The 20,534-nt window shown below is 43.0% G+C and overlaps 1 protein-coding gene across 7 annotated transcripts in view; it reads right to left on the bottom strand.

Moving 5' to 3' along the window:
• Positions 1 to 20,534, bottom strand: part of MTHFS (methenyltetrahydrofolate synthetase) — a 271,461-nt gene that overhangs the window by 166,582 nt on the left and 84,345 nt on the right. For all 7 annotated transcript variants that reach the window (XR_010932846.1, XR_010932849.1, XM_067698744.1 and 4 more), the window contains exon 3: positions 6,891 to 6,943. Coding sequence is in view for 5 of the 7 variants with exons in the window: in XM_067698744.1 (XP_067554845.1) it covers positions 6,891 to 6,943 (53 nt within the window). In the remaining 2 variants the exon portion in view is untranslated. The remainder of the gene's footprint in view (positions 1 to 6,890; positions 6,944 to 20,534) is intronic.

The following is a 20,534-nucleotide window of genomic DNA, read 5'->3' as shown; positions in this document are numbered from 1 at the left end:
TCTCCCAGGTTGTTCATTTTATTGGCATAGAGTTGCTTGTAGTAGTCTCTTAGGATGCTTTGTATTTCTGCGGTGTCCATTGTAACTTCTTTTTGATTTCTAATTTTATTGATTTGAGTCCTCTCCCTATTTTTCTTGATGAGTCTGGCTAAGGGTTTATCAATTTTGTTTATTTTCTCAAAGAACCAGCTTTTAGTTTTATTAATCTTTGCTATTGTTTTCTTTGTTTCTGTTTCATTTATTTCTGCTCTGATCTTTATGATTTCTTTCCTTCTACTAACTTTGGGATTTGTTTGTTCTTCTTTCTCTGGTTCCTTTAGGTGTAAGGTTAGATTGTTAATTAGAGATTTTTCTTGTTCCTTGAGGTAGGCTTGCATTGCTATAATCATCCCTCTTAGAACTGCTTTTGCTGCATCCCACAGGTTCTGGATCATCATGTTTTCATTGTCATTTGTCTCAAGGTATTTTTTGATTTCCTACTGATTTCATCAGTGATTTCTTGGTTATTTAGTATCATATTGTTTAGCCTCCATGTGTTTGTGTTTTTTGCGTTTTTTCCCTGTAATCTATTTCTAATCTCATAGCGTAGTGGTTGGAAAAGATGCTTGATATGATTTCAATTTTCTTAAATTTACTGAGGCTTGATTTGTGACCCAAGATGTGTTCTATCCTGGAGAATGTTCTGTGTGCACTTGAGAAGAAAGTGTAATCTGCTGTTTTTGGATGGAATGTCCTATAAATATCAATTAAATCTATCTGGTCTATTGTGTCATTTAAAGCTTGCGATTCCTTATTAATTTTCTGTCTGGATAATCTGTCCATTGGTGTAAGTGAGGTGTTAAAGTCCCCCACTATTATTGTGTTACTGTCAATTTCCTCTTTTATAGCTGTTAGCATTTGCCTTATGTATTGAGGTTCTCCTATGTGGGGTGCATAAATATTTACAATTGTTATATCTTCTTCTTGGATCGATCCCTTGATCATTCTGTAGTGTCCTTCCTTACCTCTTGTGACAGTCTTTATTTTAAAGTCTATTTTATCTGATATGAGTATTGCTATTCCAGCTTTCTTGTGATTTCCATTTGCATGGAATATCTTTTTCCATCCCCTCACTTTCAGTCTGTATGTGTCCCTAGGTCTGAAGTGGGTTTCTTGTAGAGAGCATATAGATGGGTCTTGTTTTTGTATCCATTCAGCCAGTCTGTGTCTTTTGGTTGGAGCATTTAATCCATTTACATTTAAGGTAATTATCGATATGTATGTTTCTATTTCCATTTTCTTAATTATTTGGGGTTTTTTTTACTTCTCTTGTGTTTCCCACTTCGAGAAGTTCCTTTAGCATTTGTTGTAGAGCTGGTTTGGTGGTGGTGAATTCTCTTAGCTTTTGCTTGTCTGTAAAGCTTTTGATTTCTCCATCGAATCTGAACGAGATCATTGCCAGGTAGAGTAATCTTGGTTGTAGGTTCTTCCCTTTCATCACTTTAAATATGGCATGCCACTCCTTTCTGGCTTGTGGAGTTTCTGCTGAGAAATCAGCTGTTAACTTTACAGGAGTTCCCTTGTATATTATTTGTCATTTTTCCCTTGTTGCTTTTAATAATTTTTCTTTGTCTTTAATTTTTGTCAATTTGATTACTATGTGTCTCGGTGTGTTTCTCCTTGGGTTTATCCTGCCTGGGACTCTCTGTGCTTCCTGGACTTGGGTGGCTATTTCCCTTCCTATATTAGGGAAGTTTTCGACTATAATCTCTTCAATATTTTCTCAGGTCCTTTCTGTCTCTCTTCTCCTTCTGGGACCCCTGTAATGCGAATGTTGTTGTGTTTAATGTTGTCCCAGAGGTCTCTTAGGCTGTCTTCATTTCTTTTTGTTCTTTTTTCTTTTTTCTGTTCCACAGCAGTGAATTCCACCATTCTGTCTTCCGGGTCACTTATCCGTTCTTCTGCCTCAGTTATTCTGCTATTGATTCCTTCTAGTGTAGTTTTCATTTCAGTTATTGTATTGTATTTTTCATCTCTGTTTGTTTGTTCTTTAATTCTTCTAGATGTTTGTTCTTTAATTCTTCTAGGTCTTTGTTAAACATTTCTTGCATCTTCTCGATCTTTGCCTCCATTCTTTTTCTGAGGTCCTGGATCATCTTCACTATCATTACTCTGAATTCTTTTTCTGGAAGGTGGCCTATCTCCACTTCATTTAGTTGTTTGTCTGGGGTTTTATCTTGTTCCTTCATCTGGTACATAGTCCTCTGCCTTTTCATCTTGTCTTTCTGTGAATGTGGTTTTTGTTCCACAGGCTGGATTGTAGTTCTTCTTCCTTGTGCTCTCTGCCCTCTGGTGGATGAGGCTATCTAAGAGGCTTGTGCAAGCTTCCTGATGGGAAGGACTGGTGGTGGGTAGAGCTGGGTGTTACTCTGGTGGTCAGGCTCAGTAAAACTTTAATCCACTTGTCTGCTGATGGGTGGGGCTGGGTTCTCTCCCTGTTGATTGTTTGGCCTGAGGCAATCCAGCACTGGAGCCTACAGGCAGACTCCGGGAGGGCTCACGCCAAGGAGTACTTCCCAGAACTTCTGTTGCCAGTGTCCTTGTCCACAGGACAAGGCTGTGGTGAGCCACAGCCACCCCCCAACTTCTGCAGGAGATCCTCCAGCACAAGCAGGTACGTCTGGTTCAGCCTCCTATGGGGTCACTGCTCCTTCCCCTGGGTCCTGAGGCACACACTAATTTGTGTGTGCCCTCCCAGAGTGGAGTCTCTGTTTCCCCCAGTCCTGTTGAAGTCCTGCAATCAAACCCCACTAGGCTTCAAAGTCTGATTCTCTGGGAATTCCTCCTCCCGTTGCCAGAACCCCTGGTTGGGAAGCCTGATGTGAAGCTCAGAACCTTCATTCCAGTGGGTGGAATTCTGTGGTATAATTGTTCTCCAGTTTGTGAGTCACCCACCCAGCAGTTATGGGATTTGACTTTTTTGGGATTGTGACCCTCCTACCGTCTCATTGTGGCTTCTCCTTTGTCTTTGGAAGTTGGGTATCTTTTTTGGTGAGTTCCAGTGTCTTCCTGTCAATGATTGTTCAGCAGTTAGTTGTGATTACAGTGCTCTTGCAAGAGGGAGTGAGCACATGTCCTTCTACTCCACCATCTTGAACCAATCTCCCCTATTAAAGTTTCTTTAATCTGTTGCCCTGATTTCTAGTTCCACCTTACATTCTATGAGTTTTCCCAGTGACCTTCCAAAAAGTCCTACATCTTTGCTTAAGCTACTTTGTTTTGCTGCTTAGGATTTGGTACTTGGAAGCCAAAGAGAAAGTAACTTTATTTGTTTACAGTAAATGTAACACAAAACAACATGACAACTGAAACCAAACCTTTCACTAATATGAATAAATGTAAATAACCTAAACTCACTTAAAAATCTATATGTATATATAGATTTTAGATCAGTTAACAAAGCCAATGAAACTCTATGCTTTTTTAAGGGACACATACATAAAACCACTTCAGAAAAGTTAAAATAAAGGGTAAAAAAAATTTTAAGGTAAAGATAAAATGAAAGCAGGTGTTATGATCTTTGTGTCAAATAATCTATAATTCAAGATTAAAAGCATTGGGACTTCCCTTGTGGCACAGTGGTTAAGAATCCGTTCGCCAATGCAGGGGACATGGCTTCGAGCTCTGGTCCAGGAAGATCCCACATGCCGGGGAGCAAATATGCCCGTGCGCCACAACTACTGAGACTGTGCTCCAGAGACCACGATTCACAACTACTGAAGCCCGCATGCCTAGAGCCCATGCTGCACAACAAAGAGAAGCCACCGCAGTGAGAAGCCTGCGCACCGCAACAAAGAGTAGCCCCCACTCACCGCAACTAGAGAAAGCCCACGCACAGCAACAAAGAACCAGTGCAGTCAAAAATAAATAAATAAACAAACAAGCCACTGGAATAAAAAAAAATGATTAAAAGCATTAAAAAATACAAAGAAGGATACTTTATAATGCTAAAAGCGATAACGCATAATGAAGTTGTACATAAATTTCTGTGCACAAAATAATATAGCAGAAACTTTAATAAACCACAAACTATAGAAGATAAAAGGAAAACTAGACAAATCCACACTAATAATAAGAGAATTTAAAACACCTTCCTCTGACCTAGACAGATTAATGAGAAAATATCTAGCAAGGATAAAGAAAACCTTAATACATAATCAATGAAGTATATCTTAAGCTATATATCAACCCTGTCCCATGATAATACAGGATATTCCTTCTTTTCAATTACATTTAGATCATTTATAAAAATAGACCATATTTTAAGTCAAAGAAAATCTAAATTAATTCCAAAGATAGAAATATTATTAAGAGCATTCTGACCAGAATAAATAGTGGTTGTGTCATGGTATCTCACTGTGGTTTTGATTTGCATTTCCCTAATAATTAGTGAGTTGAGCATCTTTTCATGTGCTTATTGGCAATTTGTATATGTTATTTGGAGAAATGTCTATTCAGATCCTTTGCCATTTTTAACTGGGTTTTTGTCTTTTTGTTATTGAGTTGTAAGAGATCTGAATACCAGTCCCCCTACAGATATAGGACCTGAAAATATTTTCTTCCATCTTATGGGCTGTCTTTTAACTTTCTTGATAGTATCCTCTGAAACACAAAAATTTTTAATTTTGATAAAGTCCAATATAGCTATTTTTCTTTTGTCACATTTGCTTTTGGTTTCATATCTAAGAAACCATTTCTTAATCCAACATCATGAAGATTTACTCCTGTGTTTTTTCCTAAGAGTTTTACAACTTTGGCTCTTACATTTAAGTCTTTGATTCCTTTCAAGTTAATTTTTGTATATGCTTTGAGGTGGCTGTCCAACTTCATTCTTTGCATGTGGATATACAGTTGTTCCAGCACCATTTGTTGAAAAGACTACATATTCGTTCCCTTATTTGTTTTAGCACTCTTGTCAAATATTAATTGACCATAAATGTGAGGGGCTTCTTTTTTCCTGTATCCTCAATTATATCCCATCGATTTATATGTTCATCCCTATGTTAGTATCACACTGTTTTGATTACTGTACCTTTGGAGTAAGTTTTACAGTTGATAAGTGTGAATTCTCCAATGACTTTTTTGGAGGGGGTGTGCTATTTCAGGTTTTGTGCATATTTGCATTTCTATGTGAATTTTAAAATCAGCTTGTCAATTCCTACAAAAATAGCAGCTGGGGCTTCCCTGGTGGCACAGTGGTTGAGAGTCCGCCTGCCGATGCAGGGGACACGGGTTCGTGCCCTGGTCCAGGAAGATCCCACATGCCGCGGAGCGGCTGGGCCCGTGAGCCATGGCCGCTGAGCCTGCACGTCCGGGGCCTGTGCTCCACAACGGGAGAGGCCACAACAGTGAGACGCCCGCGTAACGCAAAAAAAAAAAAAAATAGCAGCTGGGATTTTGATAAGGACTGTACATTTTACATCTTGTTTTGCTTCATTTAGTTTCAATGATGGGGTTTTTAATCTATGGACACTTTGATCAAAGTGTACTCCACTAAGCAGGAGACACTGTGCTGTTTGCCCTCATGATGCCAGCAGACATCCTAAAAGTCTATGAAGTGCCCTAATAGACAATGAGCCAAGTCAGTCTGTCTTTCCCTGTGTCACCCTGTGAACCCACAGGCCACCACTACTAAGGGACAGGAGGTCTGAAAGTGGAGACAAAATATTCTATCCTCACCCCCATTTCAAATATTCTTATAAACTAAAAACCCTGTCTGAATATTGCAATTAATGTTCTCAGGTCAGGAGTGGACATAAATCAGCCCTTTCACTAAATCATACCAGTTTGAGTTTGCTACCCATCACACACACACACACACACACACACACACACACACATACACACACACACACACACACACACACACACACACACTTCCCATTTGCCCTGCAAAGACTTAACACTTCTAGATAAGCTCAATTATGCATAGAAAAGTGTTTTTTCCTTCGTTTGACAATAGTTTTCAAGAGAGGCCTGGCAAAAGCTGAAAACTCAGCTGTGGGGCTTCTTTTGAAAGAAAAATTGGCCTCTGATTGTACATAAGTGATAATGAACAAGGAATACATATTATGTTGGCCAGATTTCATATGCAAATTAGACTAGCTTCTCTTCTTAACTTCTCTTTCTCCAGCAAAAATATGGTAGGGGAGGCCTTAGTCTGATTAAATGTAAATATTCATGTAGACCTCAGCCATCTTTTGGTGAGTTAGGAGCCAGTATATTGAATTACATCAGACAGAAAATCATTCTCGTGATTTCCCTGGTGGCACAGTGGTTAAGAATCTGCCTGCCAATGCAGGGGACACAGGTTCGATCCCTGGTCTGGGAAGATCCCACATGCCGTGGAGCAATTAAGCCTGTGCACCACATCTACTGAGCCTGTGCCCTAGAGCCCATGCGCCTCAACTACTGAGCCCATGTGCTGCAACTACTGAAGCCCATGTACCTAGAGCCCGTGCTCCACAACAAGAGAAGCCACTGCAGTGAGAATCCCGTGCACCACAACAAAGAGTAGCCCCTGCTGGCCACAACTAGAGAAAGCCCACGCACAGCAACGAAGACCCAATGCAGCCAAATATATATATATATAAAAGAAAATAGAATAAAAAAGTAAATCATTCTTGCATCTATGTCCTAAATGTGGACTAACTTTGCATTAAATAAATTTATTTTTTCTTCTTAATGAACTTAAAATGGAGGCTGACACTATAAATAGGTGTGCATAGCTGAAATCCAGGTTTGACAACATACTAAATGCATTCTTTGTAAATTCATCCTTCAGGGACCAGACCCATGCTTTGAATGTTCTGTACATAGTAATCAGGTAAAAATAGTAACATATTGCTGACCTGGCAGACTCTCATCTCTACAGGTTCACTTGTAGTGCTGGAAAGCAGAGAACCTAAAAGCAGGAAAAAAAAATTAGGTGAAATAAGGTGATTTACACAGATGGTGCTTTGTAGGCTATTGTATGATAAAAATGTTATTTATTTCTATGATAGTGATTATTATTATCATCAGAGTATAAATCAAGAGGCCTTGATTCTACTCTCTGGCTATGTTATATCTTTTTTAGTTTTCTGATACTTTGGGGACCCTTGGCCAGATGCAATAGAAATTAACCCTTTCTTTCATGGGAAGAGTAGGATTTCAATCCCACAAGAATGAGATGAATGGGGCTATCTTCTTTTCTGATTTGAAGACTACAGGCCTCTAATTTTGGGATTAACCTTCAGAGCCTGATGCCAAGCTCTTAGACTCTCCATCTCTTCAACCCCTCTCCCCTCCCACCCCTACTGCACTCCATCTACCACCTGCCAACACCATCTGAAAAGCTGAGCCTACACATGAACAACCTTAGCCTTGGAAATACAACCCATCAATGACGATGTACAGGACCCACAAGGAGAAAGCTGAGGAGGCACAGTCCTTATGCAGCAAGATACAAATTCTGACTTAAGACCTGTGGCAGTCCATCAACAGAGGAATGGAGATTCCTTTAAAAACTAAAGATAGAACTGCCATATGACCCAGCAGTCCCACTCCTGGGCATATACCAAGACAAAATCATAATTCAAAAAGACACATGCACCCCAATGTTCATTGCAGCACTATTTACAACAGCCAGGACATGGAAGCAACCTAAATGTCTGTCAGCAGAGGAATGGATAAAGAAGATGTGATACATATATACAGTGGAATATTAGTCATAAAAAGGAATGAAATTGGGTCATTTGTAGAGACGTGGATGGACACAGAGACTGCCATGCAGAGTGAAGTAAGTGAGAAAGAGAAAAACAAATAACGTGTATTAAAGCATATATGTGGAATCTGAAAAATTGGTATAGACAATCTTATTTACAAAGCAGAAATAGAGACACAGATGTAGAGAACAAACATATGGAAACAAAGTCAGAAAGGGGGGTGGGATGAATTGGGAGATTGGGATTGACATATATACACCATTGATGCTATGTATAAAATAGATAGCTAATGAGAACCTACTGTATAGCACAGGGAACTCTACTCAGTGCTCTGTGGTGACCTAAATGAGAAGGAAATCCAAAAAAGAGGGGATATATGTATATGTATAGCTGATTCACTTTGCTGTAAAGTATAAACTAAAACAATACTCCAAAAAAAAAAGAAATTCTGACTTACGACCTGTGGCAGTCCATCAACAGAGGAATGGATAAAGAAGACGTGGAACAGAGGTGCAAGGCCTTCACATGCAGCACCATGTGAGCAACTTAAACTGTACCAAGCACAAAGGAAAGAAAGGGGAGACCTTCGAGGTGGTGGAGGAGTAAGATGTGGAGATCACCTTACACAAATACATCAAAAATACAACTACATGTGGAACAACTCCTACAGAACACCTACTGAACGCTGGCAGAAGACTTCAGACTTCCCAAAAGGCAAGAAACTCCCCACTTACCTGGGTAGGGCAAAAGAAAAAAGGAAAAACAGAGGCAAAAGAATAGGGACGGGACCTGCACCTCTGGAAGGGAGCTGTGAAGGAGGAAAAGTTTCCACACACTAGGGAAACTTCATTGGCAGAGATGGGGGTGGGCGGGGGGAAGCTTCGGAGCCATGGAGGAGAGCACAGCAACAGGGCTGTAGAGGGCAAAGCGGAGAGATTCCCGCACAGAGGATCAGGGCCGACCAGCACTCACTGGCCTGAGAGGCTTGTCTGCTCACCTGCTGGGGCGGGTGGGGGCTGGGAGCTGAGGCTCGGGCTTCGGAGGTAAAATCCCAGGGAGAGGACTGGTGTTGGCTGCGTGAACACAGCCTGAAGGGGGCTAGTGCGGCATAGCTAGCCGGGAGTCCTGGAAAAAGTCTGGACCTACCAGAGAGGCAAAAGACCACTGTTTCAGGGTGCACAAAGAGAGGGGAGTCCTTCCCCATCTGCCCACAGAAGGCAGAGCACCGCCTAAATGAGCTTCAGAGATGGGCGCAAGCCACGGCTATCAGTTCGGACCCCAGAGACGGGCATGAAATGCTAACGCTGCTGCTGCAGCCACCAAGAATCCTGTGTGCAAGCACAGGTCACTATCCACACTCCCTGCCAGGAGCCTGTGCAGCACGCCACCGCCAGGGTCCCGTGATCCAGGGACAACTTCCCCAGGAGAACACACTGTACGCCTCAGGCTGTTGCAACGTCACGCAGGCTCACCCCGCATTCCAATTATAACTACTGTACCCCTTCCACCCCCCAGCCTGGTTGAGCAAGAGCCCCCTAATCAGCTGCTGCTTTAACCCCATCCTGTCTGGGTGGGAACAGATGCCTCTATATGCAGAGGTGGGGCCAAAACCAAAGCTGAACCCCAGGAGTTGTGCGAACAAAGAAGAGAAAGGGAAATTTCACTGTGCAGCCTCAGGAGCAGCAGATCAAATCCCCACAATCAACTTGATGTACCCTGCAGCTCCGGAATACCTGAATAGGAAATGAATCATCCCAAAATTGAGAAGTAGACACATGTCAATCAAACTATCAAAATTAAATACAAAGAAAAAATATTAAGAGCAGCAAGGGAAAAGCAACAAATAACATACAAGGGAAATCCCATAAGGTTAACAGCTGATCTTTCAGCAGAACTCTGAAAGCCAGAAGGGAGTGGCAGGACATATTTAAAGTGATGAAAGGGAAGAACCTACAACAAAGAGTACTCTACCCAACAAGGATCTCATTCAGGTTTGACAGAGAAATTAAAAGCTTTACAGACAAGAAAAACCTAAGAGGATTCAGCACCATCAAACCAGCTCTACAACAAATGCTAAAGGAACTTCTCTAGGCAGGAAATACAAGAGAAGGAAAAGACTTACAAAAACAAACCCAAAACAATTAAGAAAATTGTAATAAGAACATACATATCGATAATTACCTTAAATGTAACTGGATTAAATGCTCCAACTAAAAGACATAGACTGGCTGAATGGATACAAAAACAAGACCCATACATATGCTGTCTACAAGAAACCCACTTCAGACCTAGGGACACATATGGACTGAAAGTGAGGGGATGGAAAAAGATATTCCATACAAATGTAAATCACAAGAAAGCTGGAGTAGCAAGACTCATATTAGACAAAATAGACTGTAAAATAAAGACTATTTCAAGAGACAAAGAAGGACACTACATAATGATCAAGGGATCGATCCAAGAAGAAGATATAACAATTGCAAATATTTATGCACCCAACATAGGAGCACCTCAATACATAAGGTAAATGCTAACAGCCATAAAAGGGGAAATCAACAGTAACACAATAATAGTAGGGGACTTTAACACCCCACTTTCACTAATGGACAGATCATCCAAAATGAAAAAAAATAAGGAAACAAAAGCTTTAAATGACACAACAGACCAGATAGACTTAATTGATGTTTATAGGACATTCCATCCAAAATGACAGAATACACTTTCTTCTCAAGTACGAATGGAACATTCTCCAGGATAGATCATATCTTGGGTCACAAATCAAGCATCAGTACATTTAAGAAAATTGACATTGTATCAAGTATTTTTTCCAACCACAACACTATGAGACTAGATATCAATTACAGGAAAAAAAACTTTAAAAAATACAATAAACAATATGCTAAACAATACGCTAATAAATGACCAAGAGATCACTGAAGAAATCAAAGAGGAAATTAAAAAAATACCTAAAAATAAATGACAATGAAAACACGATGACCCAAAACCTATGGGATTCAGCAAAACCAGTTCTAAGAGGGAAGTTCATAGCAATACAATCCTACCTCAAGAAACAAGAATAATCTCAAATAACCAAACTAACCTTACACCTAAATAATTAGAGAAAGAAAAAAAAAAAACCCCAAAGTTAGCAGAAAGAAAGAAATCATGAAGATCAGTTCAGAAATAAATGAAAGAGAAATGATGGAAACAATAGCAAAGGTCAATAAAACTAAAAGGTGGTTCTTTGAGAAGATGAACAAAATTGATAAACCATTAGCCAGATTCATCAAGAAAAAAAGGGAGAAGACTAAAATCAACAGAATTAGAAATGAAAAAGGAGAAGTAACAACTGACACTGCAGAAATACAAAGGATCATGAGAGAATACTACAAGCAACTATATGCCAATAAAATGGACAACCTGGAAGAAATGGACAATTTCTTAGAAAAGCACAACCTTCCAAGACTGAACCAGGAAGAAATGGAAAATATAAATAGACCAATCACAAGCACTGAAATTGAAACTGTGATTAAAAATCCTCCAAAATACAAAAGCCCAGGACCAGATGGCTTTACAGGCGAAATCTATCAAATATTTAGCGAAGAGCTAACACCTATCCTTCTCAAACTATTCCAAAATATAGCAGAGGGAGGAATACTCCCAAACTCATTCTATGAAGCCACCAACACCCTGACACCAAAACCAGACAAAGATGCCAAAAAACAAAAAAAAAAAAACAAGAGACCAATATCACTGATGAACATCGATGCAAAATTCTCAACAAAATACTAGTAAACAGAATCCAGCAGCACATTAAAAGGATCATACACTATGATCAAGTGGGGTTTATTCCAGGAATGCAAGGATTCTTCAATATATGCAAAACAATCAATGTGATAAACCATATTAACAAATTGAAGGAGAAAAACCATATGATCATCTCAATAGATGCAGAGAAAGCTTTCGACAAAATTCAACACCCATTTATGATAAAAACCCTGCAGAAAGTAGGCATAGAGGGAACTTTCCTCAACATAATAAAGGCCATATATGACAAACCCACAGCCAACATCATCCTCAGTGGTGAAAAACTGAAAGCATTTCCACTAAGATCAGGAAAAAGACAAGGTTGCCCACTCTCACCATTCTTATACAACATAGTTTTGGAAGTTTTAGCCACAGCAATCAGAGAAGAAAAGGAAATAAAAGGAATCCGAGTCGGAAAAGAAGAAATAAAGCTGTCACTGTTTGCAGATGACATGATACTATACATAGAGAATCCTAAAGATGCTACCAGAAAACTACTAGAGCTAATCAATGAATTTGGTAAAGTAGCAGGATACAAAATTAATGCACAGAAATCTCTTGCATTCCTATACACTAATTATGAAAAATCTGAAAGGAAATCAAGAAAACACTCCCATTTACCATTCAACAAAAAGAATAAAATATCTAGGAATAAGCCTACCTAGGGAGACAAAAGACCTGTATGCAGAAAATTATAAGACACTGATGAAAGAAATTAAAGATGATACAAATAGATGGAGAGATATACCATGTTCTTGGATTGGCAGAATCAACATTGTGAAAATGACTCTACTACGCAAAGCAATCTACAGATTCAATGCAATCCCTATCAAACTACCACTGGCATTTTTCACAGAACTAGAACAAAAAATTTCACAATTTGTATGGAAACACAAAAGACTCCGAATAGCCAAAGCAATCTTGAGAATGAAAAACGGAGCTGGAGGAATCAGGCTCCCTGACTTCAGACTATACTACAAAGCTACAGTAATCAAGACAGTATGGTACTGGCACAAAAACAGAAAGATAGATCAATGGAACAGGATAGAAAGCCCAGAGATAAACCCACACACATATGGTCACCTTATCTTTGATAAAGGAGGCAGGAATGTACAGTGGAGAAAGGACAGCCTCTTCAATAAGTGGTGCTGGGAAAACTGGACAGGTACATGTAAAAATATGACATTAGATCACTCCCTAACACGATACACAAAAATAAACTCAAAATGGATTAAAGACCTAAATGTAAGGCCAGACACCATCAAACTCTTAGAGGAAAACATAGGCAGAACACTCTATGACATAAATCACAGCAAGATCCTTTTTGACCCACCTCCTAGAGAAATGGAAATGAAAACAAAAATAAACAAATGGGACCTAATGAAACTTCAAAGCTTTTGCACAGCAAGGGAAACCATAAACAAGACGAAAAGACAACCCTCAGAATGGGAGAAAATATTTGCAAATGAAGCAACTGACAAAGGATTAATCTCCAAAATTTATAAGCAGCTCATGCAGCTCAATAACAAAAAAACAAAAATCCAATCCAAAAATGGGCAGAAGACCTAAATAGACATTTCTCTAAAGAAGATATACAGATGGCCAACAAACATATGAAAGAATGGTCAACATCATTAATCATTAGAGAAATGCAAATCAAAACTACAATGAGATATCATCTCACACCCGTCAGAATGGCCATCGTCAAAAAATCTAGAAACAATAAATGCTGGAGAGGGTGTGGAGAAAAGGGAACCCTCTTGCTCTGTTCATGGGAATGTAAATTGATACAGCCACTGTGGAGAGCAGTATGGAGGTTCCTTAAAAAACTACAAATAGAACTACCATATGACCCAGCAATCCCACTACTGGGCATATACCCTGAGAAAACCATAATTCAAAAGGAGTCATGTACCAAAATGTTCATTGCAACTCTATTTACAGTGGCCCGGAGATGGAAACAACCTAAGTGTCCATCATCGGATGAATGGATAAAGAAGATGTGGCACATATATACAATGGAATATTACTCAGCCATAAAAAGAAACGAAATTGAGCTATTTGTAATGAGGTGGATAGACCTACAGCCTGTCATACAGAGTGAAGTAAGTCAGAAAGAGAAAGACAAATACCGTATGCTAACACATATATATGGAATTTAAGAAAAAAAAAGTCATGAAGAACCTAGGGGTAAGACAGGAATAAAGACACAGATCTACTAGAGAATGGACTTGAGGATATGGGGAGGGGGAAGGATGAGCTGTGACAAAGCGAGAGAGAGGCATGGACATATATACACTACCAAACGTAAGGTAGATAGCTAGTGGGAAGCAGCCACATAGCACAGGGAGATCAGCTCTGTGCTTTGTGACCGCCTGGTGGGGTGGGATAAGGAGGGTGGGAGGGAGGGAGACGCAAGAAGGAAGAGATATGGGAACATGTATATGTATAATTGACTCACTTTGTTATAAAGCAGAAACTAACACACCATTGTAAAGCAATTATACTCCAATAAAGATGTTAAAAAAAAAAAAAACAAGACAGACTCTGCCCTTCTGGAGTTCTATTACGGATGCCTGACTTAAACCATCACAAAGACAAACATGCACTTACATACAGTCATGAATGTCATGAATGATAAGTACATGTCATCTGAGTTGAACGGCGTGTGGGACAAGGGGACATCAGGGAAGGCTGCTCTGAGTAAGTGACACTTAAGCTCAGACTTAAAGGCTGCATAGGGGTGGCCAGGCGAAGAGGAGGGAAACTCCAAGCAGATGGCCTAGCATGTGCAAGGGCCCCGCGGCAGAGAAGAGCTTGGCTTTCTCCACGTGCTGGAGAACATGTCTGGGGCCTGGTGGGAGGGAACCTGCTGGGAAGTGAGGCTGGAGAAGGATGGAGGGTCAAACCAGGCAGCCTAAGAAAGACTACGGATCCCATCCTGAGTGCCTTGGAGATCAGTGAAGGGTTAAAGCAAGGGAGGGACGGGATCCAGCTGGAATTTGGGGAGCTACTGTGTGGAGACAAGACACCTGGAGCAGCTCTAGTCATTGTGTTACCTGGGCCCAGCTTGATGTGGGGCTTCAGGGAAGACCAGCCTCCTAGGGGAGCTCTGGCGGGGACAACACACAAAAGAAATGTCAACATCTATAAGACAGGTCTAAATAAAAAGGTGCAGAAGAGGTGAGAAGGAGGAGATGGCATTTTGAGGCAGGCCTTGGAATATGGGTGATGTTGGACCTGAGGGTAGGTGTGGAGAGGGTGCCCAGGCAGAGGGGCCAGAGAGACCAAAGGCAAAGCAGACCAGGTAATTGTCCTTGGTGTCCATTCGGGCAGGAGGGGGCCTGAGAGGGCACAGCTCCTCTGCTCCTTTTGCCACCACTTTCAGCCTCTTGACTGCCAGTGCAGGTCATGGTGATGGTTCAAGTGTCTGGAGTGGCTGCTCTGATCCCAAGGGGCCAACATGGTCACTCAAGCCTGGGTGGGAGATCAAAGATGCCTGGGAGTCAGCAGGAAGCCACCTGAGGTCATAGCTGGACGTCTGTTGGATGGGCTGGATGGTGGGTTTATTCCTTCTAGTCAAACTCGCCCTTGCTCCATTCAAGCCCCACACAAACAAATGAATAACCACCTAAAACTACTTTTCAGTTTGGGAATTTCAGCAAACCTGCATGTGTGTGCGTGTGCATGCACACATGTGCACATTTGTGTCAATATGAACATGCACCTGCAAGTGTCCATGAATGTGCCCCATGTCAACATGCGTGTAATTAACAGCTCAAGTTCATAGAGCGCTCACCACCACTCTAGGTTCTCGCTTGAATCACCTTATTTAATCCGCACCGTGGCCCTGGGCAGTAGACAATATTGTCATTCGCACTTCACAGACTGGGAAACTCAGGTGGGATGTTAGCCAGATACCTCTCTGTGTGCAGAATGCTTTCTTGCTCCCAGAATCCTAAATCATACATCAACTCCTAGAAGGAGAGAGCTTTTCATCTTTCATCAAGGTCACGCACAGAGACAAAAACCCATGCTTCTTTCCCGTAAAGCCCTTCAAAAAACTCGAAAAAAATGGACCTGAAATAAAACCCTAACATTTTTCATGTAGTCTATTAGTAGGTGTCTGCCAGAATATTAGGAAAAGGCATGCAGTCCACCCAGGAAAAAGAAAAATAACATGGTAGAATGCAGCAGAAAATGGCATGTTTCACGATTTCTCTGCTCTCTAATAAAACAAGTCATGGGGGCTTCCCTGGTGGCGCAGTGGTTGAGAGTCCTCCTGCCGATGCAGGGGACATGGGTTCGTGCATCGAACCCATGGGTTCGTGGGGATCTTCCCGGTCCGGGAAGATCCCACATGCCGTGGAGCGGCTGGGCCCGTGAGCCATGGCCACTGAGCCTGCGCGTCCGGAGCCTGTGCTCCGCAACGGGAGAGGCCACAACAGTAAGGGGCCTGCGTACTGCAAAACAACAACAACAACAACAAAAAAAAAAAACAAGTCATGAATCTGATCTCCAAAGGCATCTGTTCTAAATCCACCACCTGATGTAATAACTCTTTAAAAACAAACAAGTAAAATTTAATCTGCTCATAATGAATACTGTTTTTAGGTTTCCAGCATATTAAAAAAAAAATTGTAGGGCTTCCCTGGTGGCGCAGTGGTTGAGAGTCCACCTGCCGATGCAGGGGACACGGGTTCGTGTCCCGGTCCGGGAAGATCCCACATGCCGCAGAGCGGCTGGGCCCGTGAGCCATGGCCGCTGAGCCTGCGCGTCCGGAGCCTGTGCTCCGCAACGGGAGAGGCCGCAAAAGTGAGAGGTCCGCATACCGCAAAAAAAAAAAAAAAAAAAAAAAAATTGTAGGTAAAAGGCAAAGCATTCAAGCCATCTTGGCTTTCCCATCTATTAAATCATTTCAGCCTCGGTCCAGCCTTTGACTATCCAAACTGACTTGTAAAATGACCCCGTTAATTAGTGTGGAGGAATGTAGAGCGTGTCCGTGAAGTTGCTGGCCTTCCCTTTATGATGACTCCAAAGAAAACCGTGCAGATCTTTGTGAACCCACCCTGCTGCCTTGCCCTTTGCCCATTCTTTCCTAAGGAGAATCCACAGCACCCTTAGAGCCATGCGTGGCACAGGTAAGCACCATAAAAGCATGAACTACAAGCAGGATGCTGATGGTCCCCACCACTGGCCGATTTCCTCTCCTGTTTGTGCATCCTCTCAGCCCACAAAAGAAACAGCGTCCTACGACCCCTGCCCGCCCTGGAGTTTATCTTAGAAGTCAACTGAGCCCCTCACTTTTCACCACACCACCCCATCTCTCCACTTCCACCACCCTGACCTTTCTTGAGTCCTTCAAATTTGCTCTTCTCCCTCCGACAATAAGACCTCGCACACTGTTCCCCAGCCTGGGACACCTTTCGTCCCTCTCCTCCCATTTGACTCTTGCTCAGCCCTCAGACTGCTCCTTAGGTGTGGTCTCCCCAGGAAGCCTTCTCTGAGCTCCCCGAGAGTCAAACCGCCCTGCAGTGGACCTTCACCACCGCTTCATGTCCTGCTCCCTCAGAGCGCTGTGGGGTGAACGTTCAACTTGTCTGATGGATGGTGTGTCCCCCTAGTGCATCTCCCCAGGTGGACTGGAATTCCAACGAGGCACGACCACAGCGCCCCAGAGCTGAGCACCTGGTCTGCAGCATAGTAGACACTCGGCAATACTAGCTGCATGACTTTACACAAAGGGGGTTGAAATAACAGCGTGAAAGGGAAGGGGCTAGAAGAGCGACAGCAAGAATGAGAACAGATGCTCTCCTTGGCTCTCCTTCATCCACCCTCTGGGCCTCTCCATCCCTATCCTGGTCCTTCCGCAGCCACGAGACACAGGCCCATGCCGGTCCCTTCAGAGCCCATCTGGCTGCAGTGCAATCACTCTCCCCAGAGCTCTTAGGATGCACCTGGTACATCTCAGTGAAGAAGTGTCTCCAAGTAATACCCAGTCCCTGTGTCCAACCCTCCTCTCCTCTCCCTGCCCTGAGGGGAGCTCACCACATTCCAGTGCCATCTGCTTGGACACAGAAGGTCAGGCTCCCCCTGGCAGGAAGGGCCCTGTTGGCAACAACGGTCCCTGGGCCACCATGGAACCGGCAACCAGAGTAGGTGGGCAGAAGGTGGACACAATGGTCTGGGGTCAGGGACACAGTCCTAGCTGCTGAGTCCCATGGAGGACATGGGAGGTGAGCCAAAGGTCTCCACGGAAGGCAGGATGGTGGAACGGGCCGGCTCTGGGGGAAAACTGTCACAAGCCATGAGGGATGGCGTCCTGCTGGCACTGGGTGTGCCCTGAATCCAGAGGGTGAAAGTAAAGAAAGAATGCAGTCAGGAAAAGGTGAGGAGTCTGGCTCAACACCCCTAAAGGCCAGACTGGCTGGAGAAAAGGGGTGTTGGGACTTTGTTAACATCCATTAGTAGAGCCCTGGGTGGGGTGCTGGATGGTAAGCCATGGTTCAAAGGGCCACAAGGGAAGGTGAGGTAGAGAAGTCTACTCCTCCCAGGTCCTGGGGGTGGTCTGTGGTACACCTGGAGGGACCCCAAGGGGAGGTCAAGGCATGGTGCAGACAGTGTGAGCAGCAAGACCGGGGGCACGTGCCTTTATTAGGGTTCAGGGTGGAGTGTTTCTGGGGTTCCCAGGCTAAGGCAGGAGAGCAGGGCTTTGGCAAGCTCCTTGGGGTTCTGATCTAAGGGACACAGAAGGGGAAGGAGCTGGGAGGAACAAGAGACTGTTCATCACCAAGCCCTTTGGGGAAGTCATGTCAGGAACTGACACTCACATGTGACTGTGGGCTGTTACCTGGGGCGTGCTCTCAAGGGAGGGGCTCTTGTCAGCTCACGGCCCCTGCAGGAGGCTCAGCCCACAACATGGATGCCAAGGCAACAGTGTTAAGCAGTCATTTAACTAAACTCTCCACAAGGGGCTAATGTGTGTCCTCATGTACCAGCTGGAGTCAGGATCCAGTCTACACCAGCACAAGAGAAGGCAGGAAACATCATCCAGACGAGGAGAGAGGCCGCCAACAGCAAATCCACAGTACTGCTCAACTGCGACAAGGCCCTTGGTGCTAAGATGAAGGCCACCTGCCATCTCTGAAACAGGCTTGCTGTGTGGTACTCCCTCAGGAATGTTAGTAGAAAGAGCAAGGCTTGTAAGTGGGGAGATGTGGGTATGAATTCCAGCTCATCCCCTACCAGCTGTGTGACCTCAGGTAAGTCACTTAACTTCTCTGAGCCTCCTCATCTATATGGGATTTGTAAACACTGCCTCACAGGATTAAGGAAAAGATTTAGGTAAAGTGCTTACTGTGTGCCAAGCTGTGAGCAAGGCTCTGTAGATGAAATTGTGAGCAAAGCCAGGCGTGGCTCCTGCTCTTATAGGACTCGGGGCCTAATGGGAAAGATGGACATGAAGCAAGTTATCTCACAAATAAATGTTTCATCACAAATTGCAGTAAACGCTAGAAATAAAATGTATCAGAAAGCTCAACATCTCTAATAATTAGGGAAATGCAAATCAAAACTACAATGTGATACCCTCTCACACCCATGCAGATGGCTAGTATCAAAAAAACCAGAAAGAAACAAGTGTTGACCAGGATGTGGAATAATTGCAACTTTTGTCCACTGTTGGTAAGAATGTAGAAATGGTACAGTTGCAATGGAAAAACAGTATGGGGGTTCCTCAAAATATTAAACACAGAATTACCATATGACCCAGCATTTCCATGCCGGGGTATACACCCAAAAGAAATGAAAGCAGGATCTTAAATAGATATTTGTACACCCAAGTTCATAGCAGCATTATTCACAAGAGTCAAAAGGTGGAATCAACCCAAGTGTCCATCAATAGATAAATGGATAAACAATATGGTATATGTACAAGGGAATATTATTCAGCCTTAAAAAGGAAAGAAATTCTGACACCTGCTACAACATGGAAACACCTCGAAAACAGTACATTAAGTGAAATGTCAGTCACAAAAGGACAAATACTGCATGATTCCACTTACATGAGGGCCCTAGGGGAGTCAAATTCATAGAGACAGAAAGTAGAAGGGTGGTTACCAGGCGCTGAGGAGGGGGATGGGGAGTTAGTGTTTCATGGGTAGAGTTTCATTTAGCAAGATGAACAGAGTTCTGGTGATGGATGGTGGTGATGGTTGCACAACAGTGTGAATGTACTTGATGCCACTGAACTGTGCACTTAAAAATGCTTAAGTTGGGGACTTCCCCGGTGGCCCAGTGGCTAAGGCTCCACGCTCCCAATGTAGGGGGCCAGGGTTCGATCCCTGATCAGGGAACTAGATCCCACATGCTGCAACTAAGTGTTGGCATGCTGCAACTAAGGATCCCACATGCCACAACTAAGGCCTCGTGCAGCCAAATAAATAAATATTTTTTAAAAAAAATGGTTAAGATGGTAAATTTTATGTTTCATATATATTAACACATAGCATTTTTTCAATTGGAAAAAAAAACCATCAGAAGCTAGAGAGTGGGTAACAGTAGGCCTTGACCTGGTGTAGTTTTGGGGTCCTCCTGGAGAAAATGACATCAGAGTTCTGATGGGTGAGCAGGCAGATCAACAACAGCCTAGGATTAAAGGGGCGGGGAGGGGAAAAGAGCACCTGCCAGGAGAGGGGCGTGTGTGGCAGCTTGGGTGGGAGGACCTGGCACTTTGGAGGGACTGAGAGGAGGTCACAGAAGCAGCCGGAGGATCCCAGAGGGCACTGTCACCCCAACAGGAAGCTGTGACAAGCTTCCTAGGTCTGGCTTAGCATCCATCAGGAGGGCAACCCTCAGCCTTACACGCAAAAGAGCACAGCATCTACCTCAGGATGGTTTCCAAGTTATTCAGACATTCCCCCAAGAGCACAGGGCAGCCTTGGTTGAGAAATCTTGGAGGTTTCTTGATTGAGAAGCCTCTGA

This window comes from Pseudorca crassidens, chromosome 1 (genome assembly GCF_039906515.1).
Source record: "Pseudorca crassidens isolate mPseCra1 chromosome 1, mPseCra1.hap1, whole genome shotgun sequence".
NCBI lineage: Eukaryota > Metazoa > Chordata > Mammalia > Artiodactyla > Delphinidae > Pseudorca > Pseudorca crassidens.
The sequence above is the reverse complement of the archived record's forward strand: the minus strand, read 5'-3'. Positions and strand labels throughout refer to the sequence as shown.